This window comes from Pseudophryne corroboree, chromosome 2 (genome assembly GCF_028390025.1).
Source record: "Pseudophryne corroboree isolate aPseCor3 chromosome 2, aPseCor3.hap2, whole genome shotgun sequence".
NCBI lineage: Eukaryota > Metazoa > Chordata > Amphibia > Anura > Myobatrachidae > Pseudophryne > Pseudophryne corroboree.
This window is the reverse complement of record NC_086445.1, coordinates 847,346,738-847,366,614: the sequence shown is the minus strand read 5'-3', so window position 1 is coordinate 847,366,614 and position 19,877 is coordinate 847,346,738. Positions and strand designations below refer to the sequence as shown.

General features: G+C 47.3%; 1 protein-coding gene across 1 annotated transcript in view; it reads right to left on the bottom strand.

The window, feature by feature from the left end:
* The window catches only part of MOSPD2 (motile sperm domain containing 2), a 200,850-nt gene that overhangs the window by 122,077 nt on the left and 58,896 nt on the right, over positions 1–19,877 (bottom strand). Inside the window, exon 2 of the mRNA XM_063955784.1 lies at positions 6,487–6,544. Coding sequence (XP_063811854.1) covers positions 6,487–6,544 — 58 coding nt within the window. The remainder of the gene's footprint in view (positions 1–6,486; positions 6,545–19,877) is intronic.

The window sequence follows — 19,877 nt, the reverse complement described above, 5'->3', positions numbered from 1 at the left end:
GCTCTAATGAAGACAGGACCCACTAGCCCTTTTGGGGAGACAGAGGGAGAGTCTGCCAGCACACACCACAAAGCGCTATATATACAAGGGATATCCTTATATTAAGTGCTCCCTTATAGCTGCTTTAATATATATATATATAGCCATTAATGTGCCCCCCCTCTCTGTTTTACCCTGTTTCTGTAGTGCAGTGCAGGGGAGAGACCTGGGAGCCGTTCTGACCAGCCGAGCTGTGACAGAAAATGGCGCCGTGTGCTGAGGAGATAGGCCCCGCCCCTTTTTCGGCGGGTTCTTCTCCCGCTATTTTTCCAGTCAGGCAGGGGTTAAATATCTCCATATAGCCCCTATGGGCTATATGTGAGGTATTTTTAGCCTTGTATAAGGTTTATATTTGCCTCTCAGAGCGCCCCCCCCCAGCGCTCTGCACCCTCAGTGACTGCCCAGTGAAGTGTGCTGAGAGGAAAATGGCGCACAGCTGCAGTGCTGTGCGCTACCTTATGAAGACTGAGGAGTCTTCAGCCGCCGGTTTCCGGACCTCTTCACGCTTCAGCATCTGCAAGGGGGTCGGCGGCGCGGCTCCGGGACCGGACTCCACGGCTGGGCCTGTGTTCGATCCCTCTGGAGCTAATGGTGTCCAGTAGCCAAGCAGCAAATCCACTCTGCATGCAGGTGAGTTTACTACTTTCCCCCTAAGTCCCACGTTGCAGTGATCCTGTTGCCAGCAGGACTCACTGTAAAGAAAAAAACCTAAACTAAACTTTCTCTAAGCAGCTCTTTAGGAGAGCCACCTAGATTGCACCCTTCTCGTTCGGGCACAAAATCTAACTGGAGTCTGGAGGAGGGTCATAGGGGGAGGAGCCAGTGCACACCACCTGACCTAGTAAAGCTTTACTTTTTTGTGCCCTGTCTCCTGCGGAGCCGCTATTCCCCATGGTCCTTTCAGGAACCCCAGCATCCACTTAGGACGATAGAGAAAATTAAATAAGGGCTTTTATAAGATAAAGCCGCCAGTTCAGATACTCTCCTGGCGGACGCCAGGGCCAGTAACATAGTCACTTTCCATGTGAGATATTTCAAATCCACATCTTTTAGTGGTTCAAACCAATGGGATTTGAGGAAATCTAAAACTACATTTAGATCCCACGGTGCCACCGGAGGCACCACAGGAGGCTGTATATGCAGTACTCCCTTTACAAAAGTCTGGACCTCAGGAACTGAGGCCAATTCTTTTTGGAAGAATATTGACAGGGCCGAAATTTGAACCTTAATAGATCCCAATTTGAGACCCATAGACAATCCTGATTGCAGGAAATGTAGGAAACGACCCAGTTGAAATTCCTCCGTCGGAGCACTCCGATCCTCGCACCACGCAACATATTTCCGCCAAATGCGGTGATAATGCTTCGCGGTGACTTCCTTTCTTGCCTTAATCAAGGTAGGAATGACTTCTTCTGGAATGCCTTTCCCTTTTAGGATCTGGCGTTCAACCGCCATGCCGTCAAACGCAGCCGCGGTAAGTCTTGGAATAGACACGGTCCCTGCTGAAGCAGGTCCTGTCTTAGAGGTAGAGGCCACGGATCGTCCGTGACCATCTCTTGAAGTTCCGGGTACCAAGACCTTCTTGGCCAATCCGGAGCCACTAGTATCGTTCTTACTCCGCTTTGCCTTATGATTCTCAATACCTTTGGTATGAGAGGCAGAGGAGGAAACACATACACCGACTGGTACACCCAAGGTGTTACCAGCGCGTCCACAGCTATTGCCTGCGGATCTCGTGACCTGGCGCAATACCTGTCCAGTTTTTTGTTGAGGCGAGACGCCATCATGTCCACCATTGGTCTTTCCCAACGGTTTATTAGCATGTGGAAAACTTCTGGATGAAGTCCCCACTCTCCCGGGTGAAGATCGTGTCTGCTGAGGAAGTCTGCTTCCCAGTTGTCCACTCCCGGGATGAACACTGCTGACAGTGCTATCACGTGATTCTCCGCCCAGCGAAGGATCCTGGCAGCTTCTGCCATTGCACTCCTGCTTCTTGTGCCGCCCTGTCTGTTTACATGGGCGACTGCCGTGATGTTTTCCGACTGGATCAACACCGGTCTTCCTTGAAGCAGAGGTTCCGCCTGGCTTAGAGCATTGTAGATTGCTCTTAGTTCCAGAATGTTTATGTGAAGAGACTTTTCCAGGCTCGACCACACTCCCTGGAAGTTTCTTCCTTGTGTGACTGCTCCCCAGCCTCTCAGGCTGGCGTCCGTGGTCACCAGGATCCAATCCTGTATGCCGAATCTGCGGCCCTCCAATAGATGAGCCCTCTGCAACCACCACAGAAGAGATACCCTTGTCCTTGGAGACAGGGTTATCCGCAGGTGCATCTGAAGATGCGACCCTGACCATTTGTCCAACAGATCCCTTTGGAAAATTCTTGCATGGAATCTGCCGAATGGAATTGCTTCGTAAGAAGCCACCATTTTTCCCAGGACTCTTGTGCATTGATGTACAGACACCTTTCCTGGTTTTAGGAGATTCCTGACCAGGTCGGATAACTCCTTGGCTTTTTCCTCGGGAAGAAAAACCTTTTTCTGAACCGTGTCCAGAATCATCCCTAGGAACAGCAGACGAGTTGTCGGCATTAATTGGGATTTTGGAATATTCAGAATCCATCCGTGCTGCTTTAGCACCTCTTGAGATATTGCTAATCCCATCTCTAGCTGTTCTCTGGACCTTGCCCTTATTAGGAGATCGTCCAAGTATGGGATAATTAATACGCCTTTTCTTCGAAGAAGAATCATCATCTCGGCCATTACCTTTGTAAAGATCCGAGGTGCCGTGGACAAACCAAACGGCAGCGTCTGAAACTGATAGTGACAGTTTTGTACAACGAACCTGAGGTACCCCTGGTGTGAGGGGTAAATTGGAACGTGGAGATACGCATCCTTGATGTCCAAGGATACCATAAAGTCCCCTTCTTCCAGGTTCGCTATCACTGCTCTGAGTGACTCCATCTTGAACTTGAACTTCTTTATGTACAGGTTCAAGGACTTCAGATTTAGAATAGGCCTTACCGAGCCATCCGGCTTCGGTACCACAAATAGAGTGGAATAATACCCCTTCCCTTGTTGTAGAAGAGGTACCTTGACTATCACCTGCTGAGAGTACAGCTTGTGAATGGCTTCCAAAACCGTCTCCCTTTCGGAAGGGGACGTTGGTAAAGCAGACTTCAGGAAACGGCGAGGTGGATCTGTCTCTAATTCCAACCTGTACCCCTGAGATATTATCTGCAGGATCCAGGGATCTACCTGCGAGTGAGCCCACTGCGCGCTGTAATTTTTGAGACGACCTCCCACCGTCCCCGAGTCCGCTTGAGAAGCCCCAGCGTCATGCTGAGGCTTTTGTAGAAGCCGGGGAGGGCTTCTGTTCCTGGGAAGGAGCTGCCTGTTGCTGTTTCTTCCCTCGACCTCTGCCTCGTGGCAGATATGAATAGCCCTTTGCTCTCTTATTTTTAAAGGAACGAAAGGGCTGCGGTTGAAAAGTCGGTGCCTTTTTCTGTTGGGGAGTGACTTGAGGTAGAAAGGTGGATTTCCCGGCTGTAGCCGTGGCCACCAAATCTGATAGACCGACTCCAAATAACTCCTCCCCTTTATACGGCAAAACTTCCATATGCCGTTTTGAATCCGCATCGCCTGTCCACTGTCGCGTCCATAAAGCTCTTCTGGCCGAAATGGACATAGCACTTACCCGTGATGCCAGTGTGCAGATATCCCTCTGTGCATCACGCATATAAAGAAATGCATCCTTTATTTGTTCTAACGACAGTAAAATATTGTCCCTGTCCAGGGTATCAATATTTTCAATCAGGGACTCTGACCAAACTACCCCAGCACTGCACATCCAGGCAGACGCTATAGCTGGTCGTAGTATAACACCTGCCTGTGTGTATATACTTTTTTGGATATTTTCCATCCTCCTATCTGATGGATCTTTAAGTGCGGCCGTCTCAGGAGAAGGTAACGCCACTTGTTTTGATAAGCGTGTTAGCGCCTTGTCCACCCTAGGAGGTGTTTCCCAGCGCTCCCTAACCTCTGGCGGGAAAGGGTATAATGCCAATAATTTCTTTGAAATTATCAGCTTTTTATCAGGGGCAACCCACGCTTCATCACACACGTCATTTAATTCTTCTGATTCAGGAAAAACTATAGGTAGTTTTTTCACACCCCACATAATACCCTGTTTAGTGGTACCTGTAGTATCAGCTAAATGTAACGCCTCCTTCATTGCCAAAATCATATAACGTGTGGCCCTACTGGAAAATACGGTTGATTGGTCACCGTCACCACTGGAATCAGTGCCTGTGTCTGGGTCGTTTTACAGCCCCTGACGGTGTTTGAGGCGCCTGGACAGGCACTAATTGATTGTCCGGCCGCCTCATGTCGTCAAACGACTGCTTAAGCGAGTTGACGCTATCCCGTAATTCCACAAATAAAGGCATCCATTCTGGTGTCGACCCCCTAGGAGGTGACATCCCCATATTTGGCAATTGCTCCGCCTCCACACCAATATCGTCCTCATACATGTCGACACACACGTACCGACACACAGCAGACACACAGGGAATGCTCTAAACGAAGACAGGACCCACTAGCCCTTTGGGGAGACAGAGGGAGAGTCTGCCAGCACACACCAAAAAGCGCTATATATGACAGGGATAGCCTTATAATAAGTGCTCCCTTATAGCTGCTTTATATATATCAAGATATTGCCATTAAATTTGCCCCCCCCTCTCTGTTTTACCCTGTTTCTGTAGTGCAGTGCAGGGGAGAGACCTGGGAGCCGTCCTGACCAGCGGAACTGTGAGAGGAAATGGCGCCGTGTGCTGAGGAGATAGGCCCCGCCCCTTTTTCGGCGGGCTCGTCTCCCGCTATTTTGTGAATACAGGCAGGGGTTAAATATCTCCATATAGCCTCTGGGGGCTATATGTGAGGTATTTTTAGCCTTTTAATAGGTTTTCATTTGCCTCCCAGGGCGCCCCCCCCCAGCGCCCTGCACCCTCAGTGACTGCGTGTGAAGTGTGCCGAGAGGAAAATGGCGCACAGCTGCAGTGCTGTGCGCTACCTTTAGAAGACTGCAGGAGTCTTCAGCCGCCGATTCTGGACCTCTTCTTACTTCAGCATCTGCAAGGGGGCCGGCGGCGCGGCTCCGGTGACCATCCAGGCTGTACCTGTGATCGTCCCTCTGGAGCTGATGTCCAGTAGCCAAGAAGCCAATCCATCCTGCACGCAGGTGAGTTCACTTCTTCTCCCCTCTGTCCCTCGTTGCAGTGATCCTGTTGCCAGCAGGAATCACTGTAAAATAAAAAACCTAAGCTAAACTTTCTCTAAGCAGCTCTTTATGAGAGCCACCTAGAATTGCACCCTTCTCGGCCGGGCACAAAAATCTAACTGGAGTCTGGAGGAGGGTCATAGGGGGAGGAGCCAGTGCACACCACCTGATCTGGAAAAGCTTTACTTTTTGTGCCCTGTCTCCTGCGGAGCCGCTATTCCCCATGGTCCTTTCAGGAACCCCAGCATCCACTAGGACGATAGAGAAACAAATGTTAAATCTGGCATCTATGATTTGCCCAGTCTTGGTGTAGATCAAGGGTGCACAATGTTATTGGTTCAAGAAAGAGTCATTTTAAAATGCTACAATAAAATCTAGCTTGCTTAAACATGTGAAATGTGTAAAACTCACACCCCCATGTAGTTATCACATACCTATAAAGGCCCCATGGGGACAGAAGAGTGTGCACCAATGCAAGGAAGCAGGGTTCTTCCTATGGAGTGATTGATCCAGACCCTTACCCTGTAATATCCCATTACTCACCTCTGTAGTAATAGTTATTCCTCCCCTCCCTCTCGTAGCATCACATTAACACAGTGGTTCTCAAACTCGGTCCTCAGGACCCCACACAGTGCATGTTTTGCAGGTAACTCAGCAAGTGCACAGGTATATTAATTACGCACTGACACATTTTAAAAGGTCCACAGGTGAAGCTAATTATGTCACTTGTGATTCTGTGAGGAGACCTGCAAAACATGCACCGTGTGGGGTCCTGAGGACCGAGTTTGAGAACCTGTGCATTAACATACCCCCATACTTTCCCGTACCAACACATTCCCTGCACATTTCTTACTTTTCCGCCAGTAGTACACAACAGTGCAGAACTAAAGCTCATTTAGTTGCCTTTCCGACCTCAGTAACTAATTCCAGCTGTCAGTGCTGCTGTGGGGCCGATCCCACACCAATCCCCCTGGTACAATGTGGGACAGGTACAGTACTTTAAAACTTGGAACACTAGGAAAAAACCAGCCCCAATATTTCCATCTCCATGTAACTGTACCGATTCCTGTAGCCTATATGGGGAGCTTGGCGTAAGCATCAATTTCTCATTGTAGCATTACATTGTAATATGCAGTAATCTGTTTATCATACAAACATAATGTACATACACACCTTGTAAATATTCTTGTGTAAATCTCTTTCTGGTCTCATGAACTAGCTTCTCCTTTTCCTATGAAGAAAAAAATTTGAACGTTTATATAGTATGCTATGACTTTATATCAAAACAGAAAAAGCTATAGCAAAGTAAAATGACAGGAATAGTCAAGTGTTATATTGTTTTTATCTAATTGTGCAATCTACTTCTTTATAGGTTACGTTACCCAAATATGGCACAGCACAAAACACGTCCCATTGATGTCTGAAGGGAAATACACTGTACTACCCGGCTTTCCTCAAAATTTCTATAACCAGGATCAGTATTTTTTATGTAATTGCCTGCAAAGTGTGAAACTGGACAGAATTGGGGATTACTCCTTTAATAAATAGTGATTTGTAGCACAATGGCAGCCCCATGCGTATGAACCCAACAATCTTCAATAACTATAGGTTATGGCCCACTAATTCTTATAATTCCCAGCCCATTATTTTGCCACATATTTCAAAGACAAAAGCAACACCATTAAACAAATTCTCCACATAAAACATACTGTATAAATCCCCCACATTCTCCTACACTCTCCACATTCTCCTTGGTAACCTTCACATCTGTAACCCTCACTACATTCCCCTCAGTAGCCTTTACAGAGATAGTAATTAAATCCACAATAAAGAGAAATGCCTTTTTAGCCATGTTGTAATGTGCCTAGGAAACTCCACACTGAGCAGCAGGAAAACAGATCCCTGTTAGCAACAGCGAACAGGTAATGCAGTGGTAGTTAAATATGCAAGCCAACTATCCCAACCATTCACAATCTCAACTGGTGTCAAGCAAGATTGTATAGTATAGCTCAATCTCTTCAACATAGCTATGGACTGGATTCTCAGAAATGCTTCTCTAAATGAAATGGGCACAGTTACTGGCAAACGTACAGCCCTCACAGATCTAGTCTAGGCCAATGATATAGTCTTCCTTGCTGAAAACATGCAGGGTGCCCAAAACGTCCTAAATAAGCGCCACACAAATGGAGCAAAGCTTGGCTTACAAATAAATGTGGAAATAAATAGTACATTTTTACTGGAACTATGCCTGTGCAACTAAAACTAGATGGAAACATCATTGAATAGGTGAATACATTTAAATAGAAATGTAGAATTTGATGGCAGATAAGACCTACTTGGCCCAACTAGTCGGTCCCTTTTTTTAATTCTTTAGGCAATCTCAAAGCCTTATGAACCTTTGTTCTTTGTAAAGATAGTCATATACAGGTTGAGTATCCCATATCCAAATATTCCGAAATACGGAATATTCCGAATTACGGACTTTTTTGTGTGAGAGTGAGATAGTGAAACCTTTGTTTTTTGATGGCTCAATGTGCACAAACTTTGTTTAATACACACAGTTATTAAAAATATTGTATTAAATGACCTTCAGGCTGTGTGTATAAGGTGTATATGGAACATAAATGAATTGTGTGAATGTACACACACTTTGTTTAATGCACAAAGTTATAAAAAATATTGGCTAAAATTGCATTCAGATTGTGTGTATAAGGTGTATATGTAACATAAATGCATTCTGTGCTTAGATTTAGGTCCCATCACCATGATATATCATTATGGTATGCAATTATTCCAAAATACGGAAAAATCCCATATCCAAAATACCTCGGGTCCCAAGCATTTTGGATAAGGGATACTCAACCTGTACTTATCCCGTGCATGTTTAAATTGCTCTACTGACTTAGCCTCTACCACCTCTGAACCTGCCGCCTTCCATTTTCAGTGTATGTCCTTGAGTTATAATACTTCTCTTCCTTTGAAGAATGTCTCTGCTTAACTTCGTTAAAACCCTTAGTATATTTGAAAGTTTCTATCCCCCCATGTCCCCCCGTTCCCTTCTCTGCTCCAAACTTTACATGTTAAGACCTTTTAGCCTTTCCGGGTAAGTTTTGTGATGTAAGCCATGCACTATTTTAGTTGCCCTTCTTTGTACGCTCTCTAATGTATTTATATCCTTCTGGGGATATGGTCTCCAGAACTGGACACAGAATTCCCGATGAGGCCGTACCAATGACCTATACAGTGGCATTATTACTTCTTTTTTCCTGCTACTGATTCCTCTCCCTATGCAACCAAGCATCTGACTTGCCTTTCTCATTGCTCTGTTGCATTGCTTTCCTGCCCTTAAGTCACTTGAAATGGGTGTGGTATGGAAGGTAGATAGTAACTAGGTCGACAGAGTCTATGTCGACCACTATTGGTCGACAGTAACTAGGTCGACAGGTCGACATGAGTTTTTAAGGTGTCAATTTCTTTGTAGAGTGACCGGGAACCCCAATTAGTGTGCCATGTCCCCTCGCATGGGGCAAGGTGCTCCGCTATCGCTTCACTCGGCACAGATTACCGTTCCAATCATAGTCCACGTGGATCGTTAAGTATGAGAAGGTAAAAAAAGGAAAAAATAAGAATTTACTCACCGGTAATTCTATTTCTCGTAGTCCGTAGTGGATGCTGGGAACTCCGAAAGGACCATGGGGAATAGCGGGCTCCGAAGGAGGCTGGGCACTCTAGAAAGATTTAGGACTACCTGGTGTGCACTGGCTCCTCCCACTATGACCCTCCTCCAAGCCTCAGTTAGGACACTGTGCCCGGACGAGCGTACATAATAAGGAAGGATTTTGAATCCCGGGTAAGACTCATACCAGCCACACCAATCACACCGTACAACTCGTGATATGAAACCCAGTTAACAGTATGAAACAACTGAGCCTCTCAACAGATGGCTCAACAATAACCCGATTTAGTTAACAATAACTATGTACAAGTATTGCAGATAAACCGCACTTGGGATGGGCGCCCAGCATCCACTACGGACTACGAGAAATAGAATTACCGGTGAGTAAATTCTTATTTTCTCTGACGTCCTAGTGGATGCTGGGAACTCCGAAAGGACCATGGGGATTATACCAAAGCTCCCAAACGGGCGGGAGAGTGCGGATGACTCTGCAGCACCGAATGAGAGAACTCCAGGTCCTCCTCAGCCAGGGTATCAAATTTGTAGAATTTTGCAAACGTGTTTCCCCCTGACCAAGTAGCTGCTCGGCAAAGTTGTAAAGCCGAGACCTCTCGGGCAGCCGCCCAAGATGAGCCCACCTTCCTTGTGGAATGGGCATTTACAGATTTTGGCTGTGGCAGGCCTGCCACAGAATGTGCAAGCTGAATTGTACTACAAATCCAGCGAGCAATAGTCTGCTTAGAAGCAGGAGCACCCAGCTTGTTGGGTGCATACAGGATAAACAGCGAGTCAGATTTTCTGACTCCAGCCGTCCTGGAAACATATATTTTCAGGGCCCTGACAACGTCTAGCAACTTGGAGTCCTCCAAGTCCCTAGTAGCCGCAGGCACCACAATAGGCTGGTTCAGGTGAAACGCTGACACCACCTTAGGGAGAAACTGGGGATGAGTCCTCAATTCTGCCCTATCCATATGGAAAATCAGATAAGGGCTTTTTACAAGACAAAGCCGCCAATTCTGATACTCGCCTGGTAGAAGCCAAGGCCAATAACATGACCACCTTCCACATGAGATATTTCAGATCCACGGTTTTTAGTGGCTCAAACCAATGTGATTTTAAGAAACTCAACACCACGTTGAGATCCCAAGGTGCCACAGGGGGCACAAACGGGGGCTGAATATGCAGCACTCCTTTAACAAATGTCTGAACTTCAGGTACTGAAGCTAGTTCTTTTTGAAAGAAAATCGACAGAGCCGAGATCTGTACCTTAATGGAGCCCAATTTTAGGCCCATATTAACTCCTGCTTGCAGGAAATGCAGAATTCGACCTAGTTGAAATTCCTCTGTGGGGGCCTTTTCGGCCTCACACCATGCAACATACTTCCGCCATATGCGGTGATAATGATTTGCTGTAACCTCTTTCCTAGCTTTAATAAGCGTAGGAATGACTTCCTCCGGAATGCCCTTTTCCTTCAGGATCCGGCGTTCAACCACCATGCCGTCAAACGCAGCCGCGGTAAGTCTTGGAACAGACAGGGCCCCTGCTGTAGCAGGTCTTGTCTGAGCGGCAGAGACCACGGGTCCTCTGAGATCATCTCTTGAAGTTCCGGGTACCACGCTCTTCTTGGCCAATCCGGAACCACGAGAATTGTGTTTACTCCTCGCTTTCTTATTATTCTCAATACCTTCGGTATGAGAGGTAGAGGAGGGAACACATAAACTGACTGGTACACCCACGGTGTCACTAGAGCGTCCACAGCTATCGCCTGAGGGTCTCTTGACCTGGCGCAATACCTCTCTAGTTTTTTGTTTAGGCGGGATGCCATCATGTCCACCTGTGGACGACCCCACTGATTTACAATCATTTGGAAGACTTCTGGATGAAGTCCCCACTCTCCCGGGTGGAGGTCGTGCCTGCTGAGAAAGTCTGCTTCCCAGTTGTCCACTCCCGGGATGAACACTGCTGACAGTGCTAGTACATGATTTTCCGCCCATCGGAGAATTCTTGTGGCTTCTGCCATTGCCATCCTGCTTCTTGTGCCGCCCTGTCGATTCACATGGGCGACTGCCGTGATGTTGTCTGACTGGATCAGCACCGGCTGGTGTAGGAGCAGGGATTTTGCTTGACTTAGGGCATTGTAAATGGCCCTTAGTTCCAGAAAATTTATGTGAAGGGAAGTCTCCTGACTTGACCATAGTCCTTGGAAGTTTCTTCCCTTTGTGACTGCCCCCCAGCCTCGTAGGCTGGCATCCGTGGTCACCAGGACCCAGTCCTGTATGCCGAATCTGCGGCCCTCCAGAAGATGAGCACTCTGCAGCCACCACAGAAGAGACACCCTGGTTCTTGGGGACAGGGTTATCAAGCGATGCATCTGAAGATGCGATCCGGACCACTTGTCCAACAGGTCCCACTGAAAAATTCTGGCATGGAACCTGCCGAATGGAATTGCTTCGTAAGAAGCTACCATCTTTCCCAGGACCCGCGTGCAGTGATGCACCGATACCTGTTTTGGTTTTAGGAGGTCTCTGACTAGAGAAGACAACTCCCTGGCTTTCTCCTCCGGGAGAAACACTTTTTTCTGGACTGTGTCCAGAATCATTCCCAGGAACATTAGACGTGTTGTCGGGACCAGCTGTGACTTTGGGATATTCAGAATCCAGCCGTGCTGGCGCAGCACTTCCTGAGATAGTGCTACTCCCACTAACAACTGTTCCTTGGATCGTGCCTTTATTAGGAGATCGTCCAAGTATGGGATAATTAAAACTCCCTTTTTTCGAAGGAGTATCATCATTTCCGCCATAACCTTGGTAAATACCCTCGGTGCCATGGAGAGTCCAAACGGCAGCGTCTGGAATTGGTAATGGCAATCCTGTACCACAAATCTGAGGTACTCCTGATGAGGATGGTAAATGGGGACATGCAGGTAAGCATCCTTGATGTCCAGGGATACCATGTAATCCCCCTCCTCCAGGCTTGCAATAACCGCCCTGAGCGATTCCATCTTGAACTTGAATTTTTTTATGTATGTGTTCAAGGATTTCAAATTTAAAATGGGTCTCACCGAACCGTCCGGTTTCGGCACCACAAATAGTGTGGAATAGTAACCCCGGCCTTGTTGAAGTAGGGGTACCTTGATTATCACCTGCTGGGAATACAGCTTGTGAATCGCCGTTAGCACCGCCTCCCTGTCTGAGGGAGCAATCGGCAAGGCAGATTTTAGGAACCGGTGGGGTGGAGCCGCCTCGAATTCCAGCTTGTACCCCTGAGATACTATTTGAAGGATCCAGGGATCCACCTGTGAGCGAGCCCACTGATCGCTGAAATTCATGAGGCGGGCCCCCACCGTACCTGGCTCCGCCTGTGGAGCCCCACCGTCATGCGGCGGACTTGGAAGAGGAAGCGGGGGAGGACTTTTGCTCCTGGGAACCTGCTGTTTGTTGCAGCCTTTTTCCCCTACCTCTGCCTCTAGACAGAAAAGACCCTCCTTTTCCCCGCTTGTTTTTCTGGGTCCGAAAGGACTGAACCTGATAAAATGGCGCCTTCTTAGGCTGTGAGGGGACATGGGGTAAAAATGCTGACTTCCCAGACGTTGCTGTGGAAACTAGGTCGGAGAGACCATCCCCAAATAATTCCTCCCCCTTATAAGGAAAAACTTCCATGTGCCTTTTGGAATCTGCATCTCCAGTCCACTGGCGAGTCCATAAGCATCTCCTAGCAGAGATGGACAATGCACTTACTTTAGATGCCAGCCGGCAGATTTCCCGCTGTGCATCTCTCATATATAAGACTGAGTCTTTGATATGGTCAATTGTTAGCAGAATCGTGTCTCTGTCTAATGTGTCAATATTTTCTGACAGTTTATCCGACCACGCAGCGGCAGCACTGCACATCCATGCTGACGCAATAGCTGGTCTAAGTATAATGCCTGAGTGTGTATATACAGACTTCAGGATCGCCTCCTGCTTTCTATCAGCAGGTTCCTTAAGGGCGGCCGTATCCTGAGACGGTAGTGCCACCTTTTTAGACAAACGTGTGAACGCTTTATCCACCCTAGGAGGTGTTTCCCAACGTAACCTATCCTCTGGCGGGAAAGGGAATGCCATTAGTACCTTCTTAGGAATTACCAATTTCTTATCAGGGGAAGCCCACGCTTCTTCACACACTTCATTTAATTCATCTGACGGGGGAAAAACTACAGGTAGTTTTTTCTCCCCAAACATAGTACCCTTTTTTGTGGTACCTGGATGTAAATCAGAAATATTTAACACCTCTTTCATTGCCTCAATCATGCAGTGAATGGCCTTAATGGGCATTAAATGTGACTCATCGTCGTCGACACTGGTGTCAGTATCCGTGTCGACATCTACTTGTGCCATCTGAGATAGCGGGCGTTTCAGAGCCCCTGATGACTTTTGAGACACCTGGACAGGCACGGGCTGTCCCACAGTCGGCATGTCGTCAAATTTCTTATGTAATGAGTCTATACGTGCACTCATTTCTTTCCATAAGCTCATCCACTCAGGTGTCTGCCCCCCAGGGGGTGACATCCCTTCTAAAGGCATCTGCTCCGCCTCCACCTCATTATCCTCAACAAACATGTCGACACAGCCGTACCGACACACTCCACACACACAGGGAATGCTCTATATAGAGGACAGGACCCACAAAAGCCCTTTGGGGGGACAGAGTGAGAGCATGCCAGCACACACCAGAGCGCTATATAAGGCAGGGACTAACTGAGTTATGTCCCTTATAGCTGCTTTTTAATATAAACTATATACTGCGCCAAATTAAATGCCCCCCCTCTCTCTTTTTTACCCTTTTCTGTAGTGTAGTCTGCAGGGGAGAGCCAGGGAGCTTCCTTTCAGCGGAGCTGTGAGGGAAAAATGGCGCCAGTGTGCTGAGGGAGATAGCTCCGCCCCTTTTCCGCGGCCTATTCTCCCGCTTTTTTATGGAATCTGGCAGGGCTATTTACCTCATATATAGCCCCTGGGGCTATATATATTGAGGTATTTTTGCCAGCCAAGGTGTTTTTATTGCTGCCTCAGGGCGCCCCCCCCCCCCCCCCCCAGCGCCCTGCACCCTCCGTGACCGGAGTGTGAAGTGTGAGAGGAGCAATGGCGCACAGCTGCAGTGCTGTGCCCTACCTTGGTGAAGACTGATGTCTTCATGCCGCCGATTTTCCGGACCATCTTCTTGCTTCTGGCTCTGTAAGGGGGACGGCGGCGCGGCTCCGGGACCGAACATCAAGGCTGGGCCTGCGGTCGATCCCTCTGGAGCTAATGGTGTCCAGTAGCCTAAGAAGCCCAATCCGGCTGCAAGCAGGCGAGTTCGCTTCTTCTCCCCTTAGTCCCTCGCTGCAGTGAGCCTGTTGCCAGCAGGTCTCACTGAAAATAAAAAACCTAAGACTATCTTTCTTCTAAGAGCTCAGGAGAGCCCCTAGTGTGCATCCAACCTCGGCCGGGCACAAAATCTAACTGAGGCTTGGAGGAGGGTCATAGTGGGAGGAGCCAGTGCACACCAGGTAGTCCTAAATCTTTCTAGAGTGCCCAGCCTCCTTCGGAGCCCGCTATTCCCCATGGTCCTTTCGGAGTTCCCAGCATCCACTAGGACGTCAGAGAAAAATTGTGAAAAACTCATGTCGACCTTTTGACCTAGAACATGTCGACCTAGAACATGTCGACCTAGAGACCCTGTCGACCTAGTTACTGTCGACCTAGAGACCAGATCCCCTTGAAATACTGACTCCTAAATCCCTTTCCTCCTCAGTATTTACATTATAGTACCCTTGATACTATATTTAGCCTTTGAGTTTTTGAGACCCAGTACATTTTTTAGCATACCTGGGTTCAACTATAAATGGTCAACAGATAGCCATCACAGTGCCGGAAAACTTACCCTACCAGGACAATTAGGTCTAAGAAAGTAAGGTAGGTGTCTTGCTGATGTATATGAGCTGAACCGGAGGAGGCTGCAGTTGCTGGTTGGCCGGTGAACTGTAAGTGAAGATGGTGCAGCTCTGGTAATGAATTACTAAAGGTGAACGAAGATTGCAGCGGGAGCAATCAAATTGGTGGTAAGCAGGGGGCACAACTTCAATAGCCGCCCACCCTGGGCAATACAGTTATGCAGCCGCTGTTCTTTTCCATGGGAAGGTAGGCAGCCACCAGCAGTCAGAGAAGGGTACGATGATGCAAGGATCATCAATGCTCAGATAGGAGTTGGTACTTTATTTCTCTCCACTTTATCGCTATACAAGCCTTAGTACATCTGCCCCTTTCTCTCTTATCACTTCATTTTCAAATGCAGTTAGGCTCCTACCCCCAACACTTACAAAATTTGTCAATGAACTGCATAAAGCAAACTCAAATGATCCCTTGTCCAGACTGTTAATCCTTTACCTTCCTGCTGCCTTCATTACAATTGATCATGCTACTCTCTCACACACCCAGAACTCCACTGACGGCACTGGACAGTTATTTCTGGTCAGCTTCCTATCTATCCAAATGCTCTCTCAGATGCTTCAACCTCTGATACATGCTCACAGTTAATGCCCACAAGGATATTATCTCTGCCCTTCTCAATTTTCCTTTTAGTGCACTAATTCAGTTATTTGGCCTAAAAAATATGCAAAACTACATCTGCTCCCCTGACCTCTCCTCTTCTCCACAATACTGTAACAAACTGCTATATCCACATGGATGACCCAATGTTATTAAAACACAACATGTTCAAAACAAAGATCATCTGCCCTCTGACGAGTCATCATTTCTTCTCAAGGGCAGCACGGACGGTGTAATGGTTAGCATTACTGCCTCACAGCACTGAGGTCATGGGTTCGATTCCCACCATGGCCCTAACTGTGTGGAATTTGTATATTCTCCCCGTGCTTGCGTGGGTTTTCTCCGGGTACTCCGGTTTCCTCCCACAATCCAAAAATATACTGGTAGGTTAATTAGCTCCCAACAAAATTAACCCTAGTGTGAATGTGTGTGCGTGTACATGTGGTAGGGAATATAGATTGTAAGCTCCACTGGGGCAGGGACTGAGGTGAATGGCCAAATATTCTCTGTAAAACGCTGCGGAATATGTGTGCGCTATATAAATAACTGGTAATAATAAATAAATCTCCCTCACAGTCAAACACCACAATTTCTTCTGTGTCTGAAGGACAATATGCACTGCTTTAGTCTGGTTTCCCTTGCAGTCCTGCCCCCTCCCCCTAATAACTTTTTTTTTGTTAGAATATGAATGTGCTTTTCCTACCTAAAACTCCTATTTATTTAATCAATCTCTAACCGTGAACACTGCTCCTTCTATCTGGCATTCCTCTCACTCAACAAGCAATGCTACCTATACTAAATGCTACAGTAATCAGTGATCTTACCCCGTCCCTAACTCCATATCTGGAAATATCTACAGTGACTCCACATATTATTCAAAATCCAATTCAAACCACTCACCGTCCAATACAAAAGCACTGAACACGATCCATTTAAATATCTCAAACCTCATCTCAAAATACTGTCTTTGGTCTACCTCAGTGATGGCTAACCTTGACACTACAGATGTTGTTGAACTACACACCCCAGCATGCCCTGCATCAGTTTTAGCATGGCCAAATAACAAAACTGTAGCAGGGCATGCTGGGATATGTAGTTCAACAACAGCTGGAGTGTCAAGGTTAGCCATCACTGGTCTACCTCGTCTTGTGCAACATCTCACTCCTTTCTACAAGATTTCTCCTGTGCTGTATCCACATAGAATTCCCTGTCCAATCAGAGGTCCTAATTCAGTAAGAGTAGCAGCTTCTGCTTTTTAGCAGAATCTGCTACTTTTGCAATCGCATGCTGGGGGCCCCCCATTGCAGGGCAAGGTCGCCCAGCAACAGCTATCACGCTCTGATTGCGATCGCGCCGCAATTAAGAGCATGGTCGCAGAAACTATGGAAGCCTCCCACCGTCATTTATTAGATCGGAGCGGTTGTGTGTGATGACACGCAGCCACCCTGAAAACGCAGCCAACACGGCCCCAGTTTTCTCCGCGCAGCCCGTGTCAAGAAGAGGCGTTCGCAGTTATTTTGGCCCATTAACTGCTTGCGCACAACGGGACCTGCGCGTGCACACATCAGGCTCAACTCAAAAAAATGCAGTCACAGTGCGTTTGCGATTCGACCTGAATTAGGCCCAGACTCTCCAAAAGAATTTTGTTAAAATGTTCTCCCTACTACCTGCACTGACAAACCAATATAACTTTTCCAATATCCGTACTGCTCGCACTGATAAACCAGTATAGCTGTTCCAAGCACCAGAATGCATTTCTTACTTATATGGTTTATTCTAGGGGCCGCAAAACAGCGATACTTTGCAAAAGTAAAAATAGGATTTTAATACCTACCGGTAAATCCTTTTCTCTTAGTCCGTAGAGGATGCTGGGGTTCCAAAAGGACCATGGGGTATAGACGGGATCCACAGGAGACATGGGCACACTATAAGACTTTGAATGGGTGTGAACTGGCTCCTCCCTCTATGCCCCTCCTCCAGACTTCAGTTAGAAAACTGTGCCCAGGGAGACGGACATTTCGAGGAAAGAATTTATTGTTTAAACACAGTGAGTGTCATACCAGCTCACACCTCGAACATGCCGCAGAACGTGGCATTCAATAGAACTCCAGCTGATGGCATGGAAAAAACATACAGCAATATGCTGACCAAAAACGCAACACAACCTGTGTGTATCATGACCGATAATCACATATCGCATGTCATGGCATGAATAACCGCATCAACAGACTTGACTGCAAAGAAACACCACATGAGCGTAACGACAACCAATAGCTGCAGATACAGTACGCACTGGGACGGGCACCCTGCATCCTCTACGGACTAAGAGAAAAGGATTTACCCGTAGGTATTAAAATCCTATTTTCTCATACGTCCTAGAGGATGCTGGGGTTCCAAAAGGACCATGGGGTTTATACCAAAGCTCCAGACCGGGCGGGAGAGTGCGGACAACTCTGCAGCACCGATTGAGCAAACCTGAGGTCCTCTTTAGCCAGGGTATCAAACTTGTAGAACTTAGGAAAAGTGTTTGAACCCGACCAAGTAGCCGCTCGGCAAAGTTGAAACGCCGAGAATTCCTTTGGCAACTGCCCCAAGAAGAGCCCACCTTCCTGGTAGAATGGGCCTTCCCTGACTTCGCTACCGGCCAGCCAGCCGTAGAATGAGCATGCCGAATCGTATCACAGATCCAGTGTGTAACAGTCTGCTTAGAAGCAGGGGCCTCACTATTGTTGGGAGCATACAGGATAAACAGAGCCTCTGTTTCCCCAATCTGAGCCATTCTGGTGACATAAATATTCAAAGTTCTGACTACATCAAGAGACTTCGAATCAGCTAAGGCTTAAGTAGCCCCAGGCACCACAATAGGCTGATTCCCGTGAAACGCAGAAACCACTTTAAGCAGAAATTGTTGCCAATTTCTCAATTCCGGTCTATCCACAAGGAAGATCAAAGAGGGCTCTTGTGAGACAAAGCCGCCAATTCCGACACCCGTCGTGCGGTCGCCAATGCCAATAGCATGACCACTTTCCAAGTGAGAAATTTTTACCTTTCGTGAAGGTTCCAACCAGTGTGACATAAGAAACTGCAACACCACGTTAAGGTCCCATGGTGCCACTGGGGGCACAAATGGAGGTTGGATGTGCAGCACTCCTTTCACGAAAGTCTGAACTTCTGGAAAGGTGGCACATTCTTTTTTAAAAGAAAATTGATAAGGCCGAAACCTGCACTTTAATGGAGCCTAACTTTAGTCCTGCATCCACACCTGCTTGCAAAAAAAGGAGAAAACGACCCAGCTGAAATTTTTCCGTAGGAGCCTTCTTGGATTCACACCAAGACACATACTTCCTCCAAATACGGTGGTAAAGCTTCGTCGTTACTTCTTTCCTAGCCTGAAGCAATGTGGAAATGACTTCACTGGCAATACCCTTTCGGGCAAGGACATGGCGTTCAACTGCCAAGCCGTCAAACCCAGCCTCGGTAAATCTTGGTACATGCCCTGTCCTTGCTGTAACAGGACCTCTCTTAGAGGAAGAGGCCAGGGATCTTCTATGAGTTAGTCTTGAAGATCTGGATACCAAGCCCTCCTTGGCTAGACCGGAACAATGATGATCGCCTGAACCTTTGTTTTTCTTACGGTTATCACCTTCGGAAAAAGTGAAAGAGGAGGGAATACATAGACCGACTGAAACACCCAAGGTGTCACGAGGGGGTCCACTGCTATAGCTTGAGTGTCCCTTGACCTGGAACAATATCTCTGAAGTTTCTTGTTGAGGCGAAACGATGTTCCGTTGTAAATAGCTCTTAATCCAAGAATACTTATTGCAGACAAGCTTCCCGGCTTGACCTTTCCCCTTGGAAATTCTTCCCCTAGAAAAACTGCTCCCCAGCCTCGGAGACTTGTATTCATGGACACCAGGATCTAATCCTGGATCCCGAACCTTTGTCCCTCTAGGAGGTGAGAACTGTGAAGCCACCACAGGAGAGATATCCTGGTCCTGGAAAATAGGAATATTTTCCGGTGCATGTGCAGGTAAGACCCGGACCATATGTCCAACTGGTCCCACAAAACAACTCTGGCATTTGACCTGCTCACCGAATGGCCTTGTAGGCCGCAACCATCTTCCGCATCAACGGAAGGTATCGACGGGTTTACACTGTTGCAAACCTGATCCAACTCTGGATCATCAGATCTCTTTCCACAGGAGAAAACAAACTCTTAACCGATCAGTAGCTAAACTTATTCCCAACTCCGACCTCTGCGTCGTTAGGATCAACAGCGATTCTTTGTGTCGAAGAGCTGTCAGAGAGAAACAACAAATTGTAC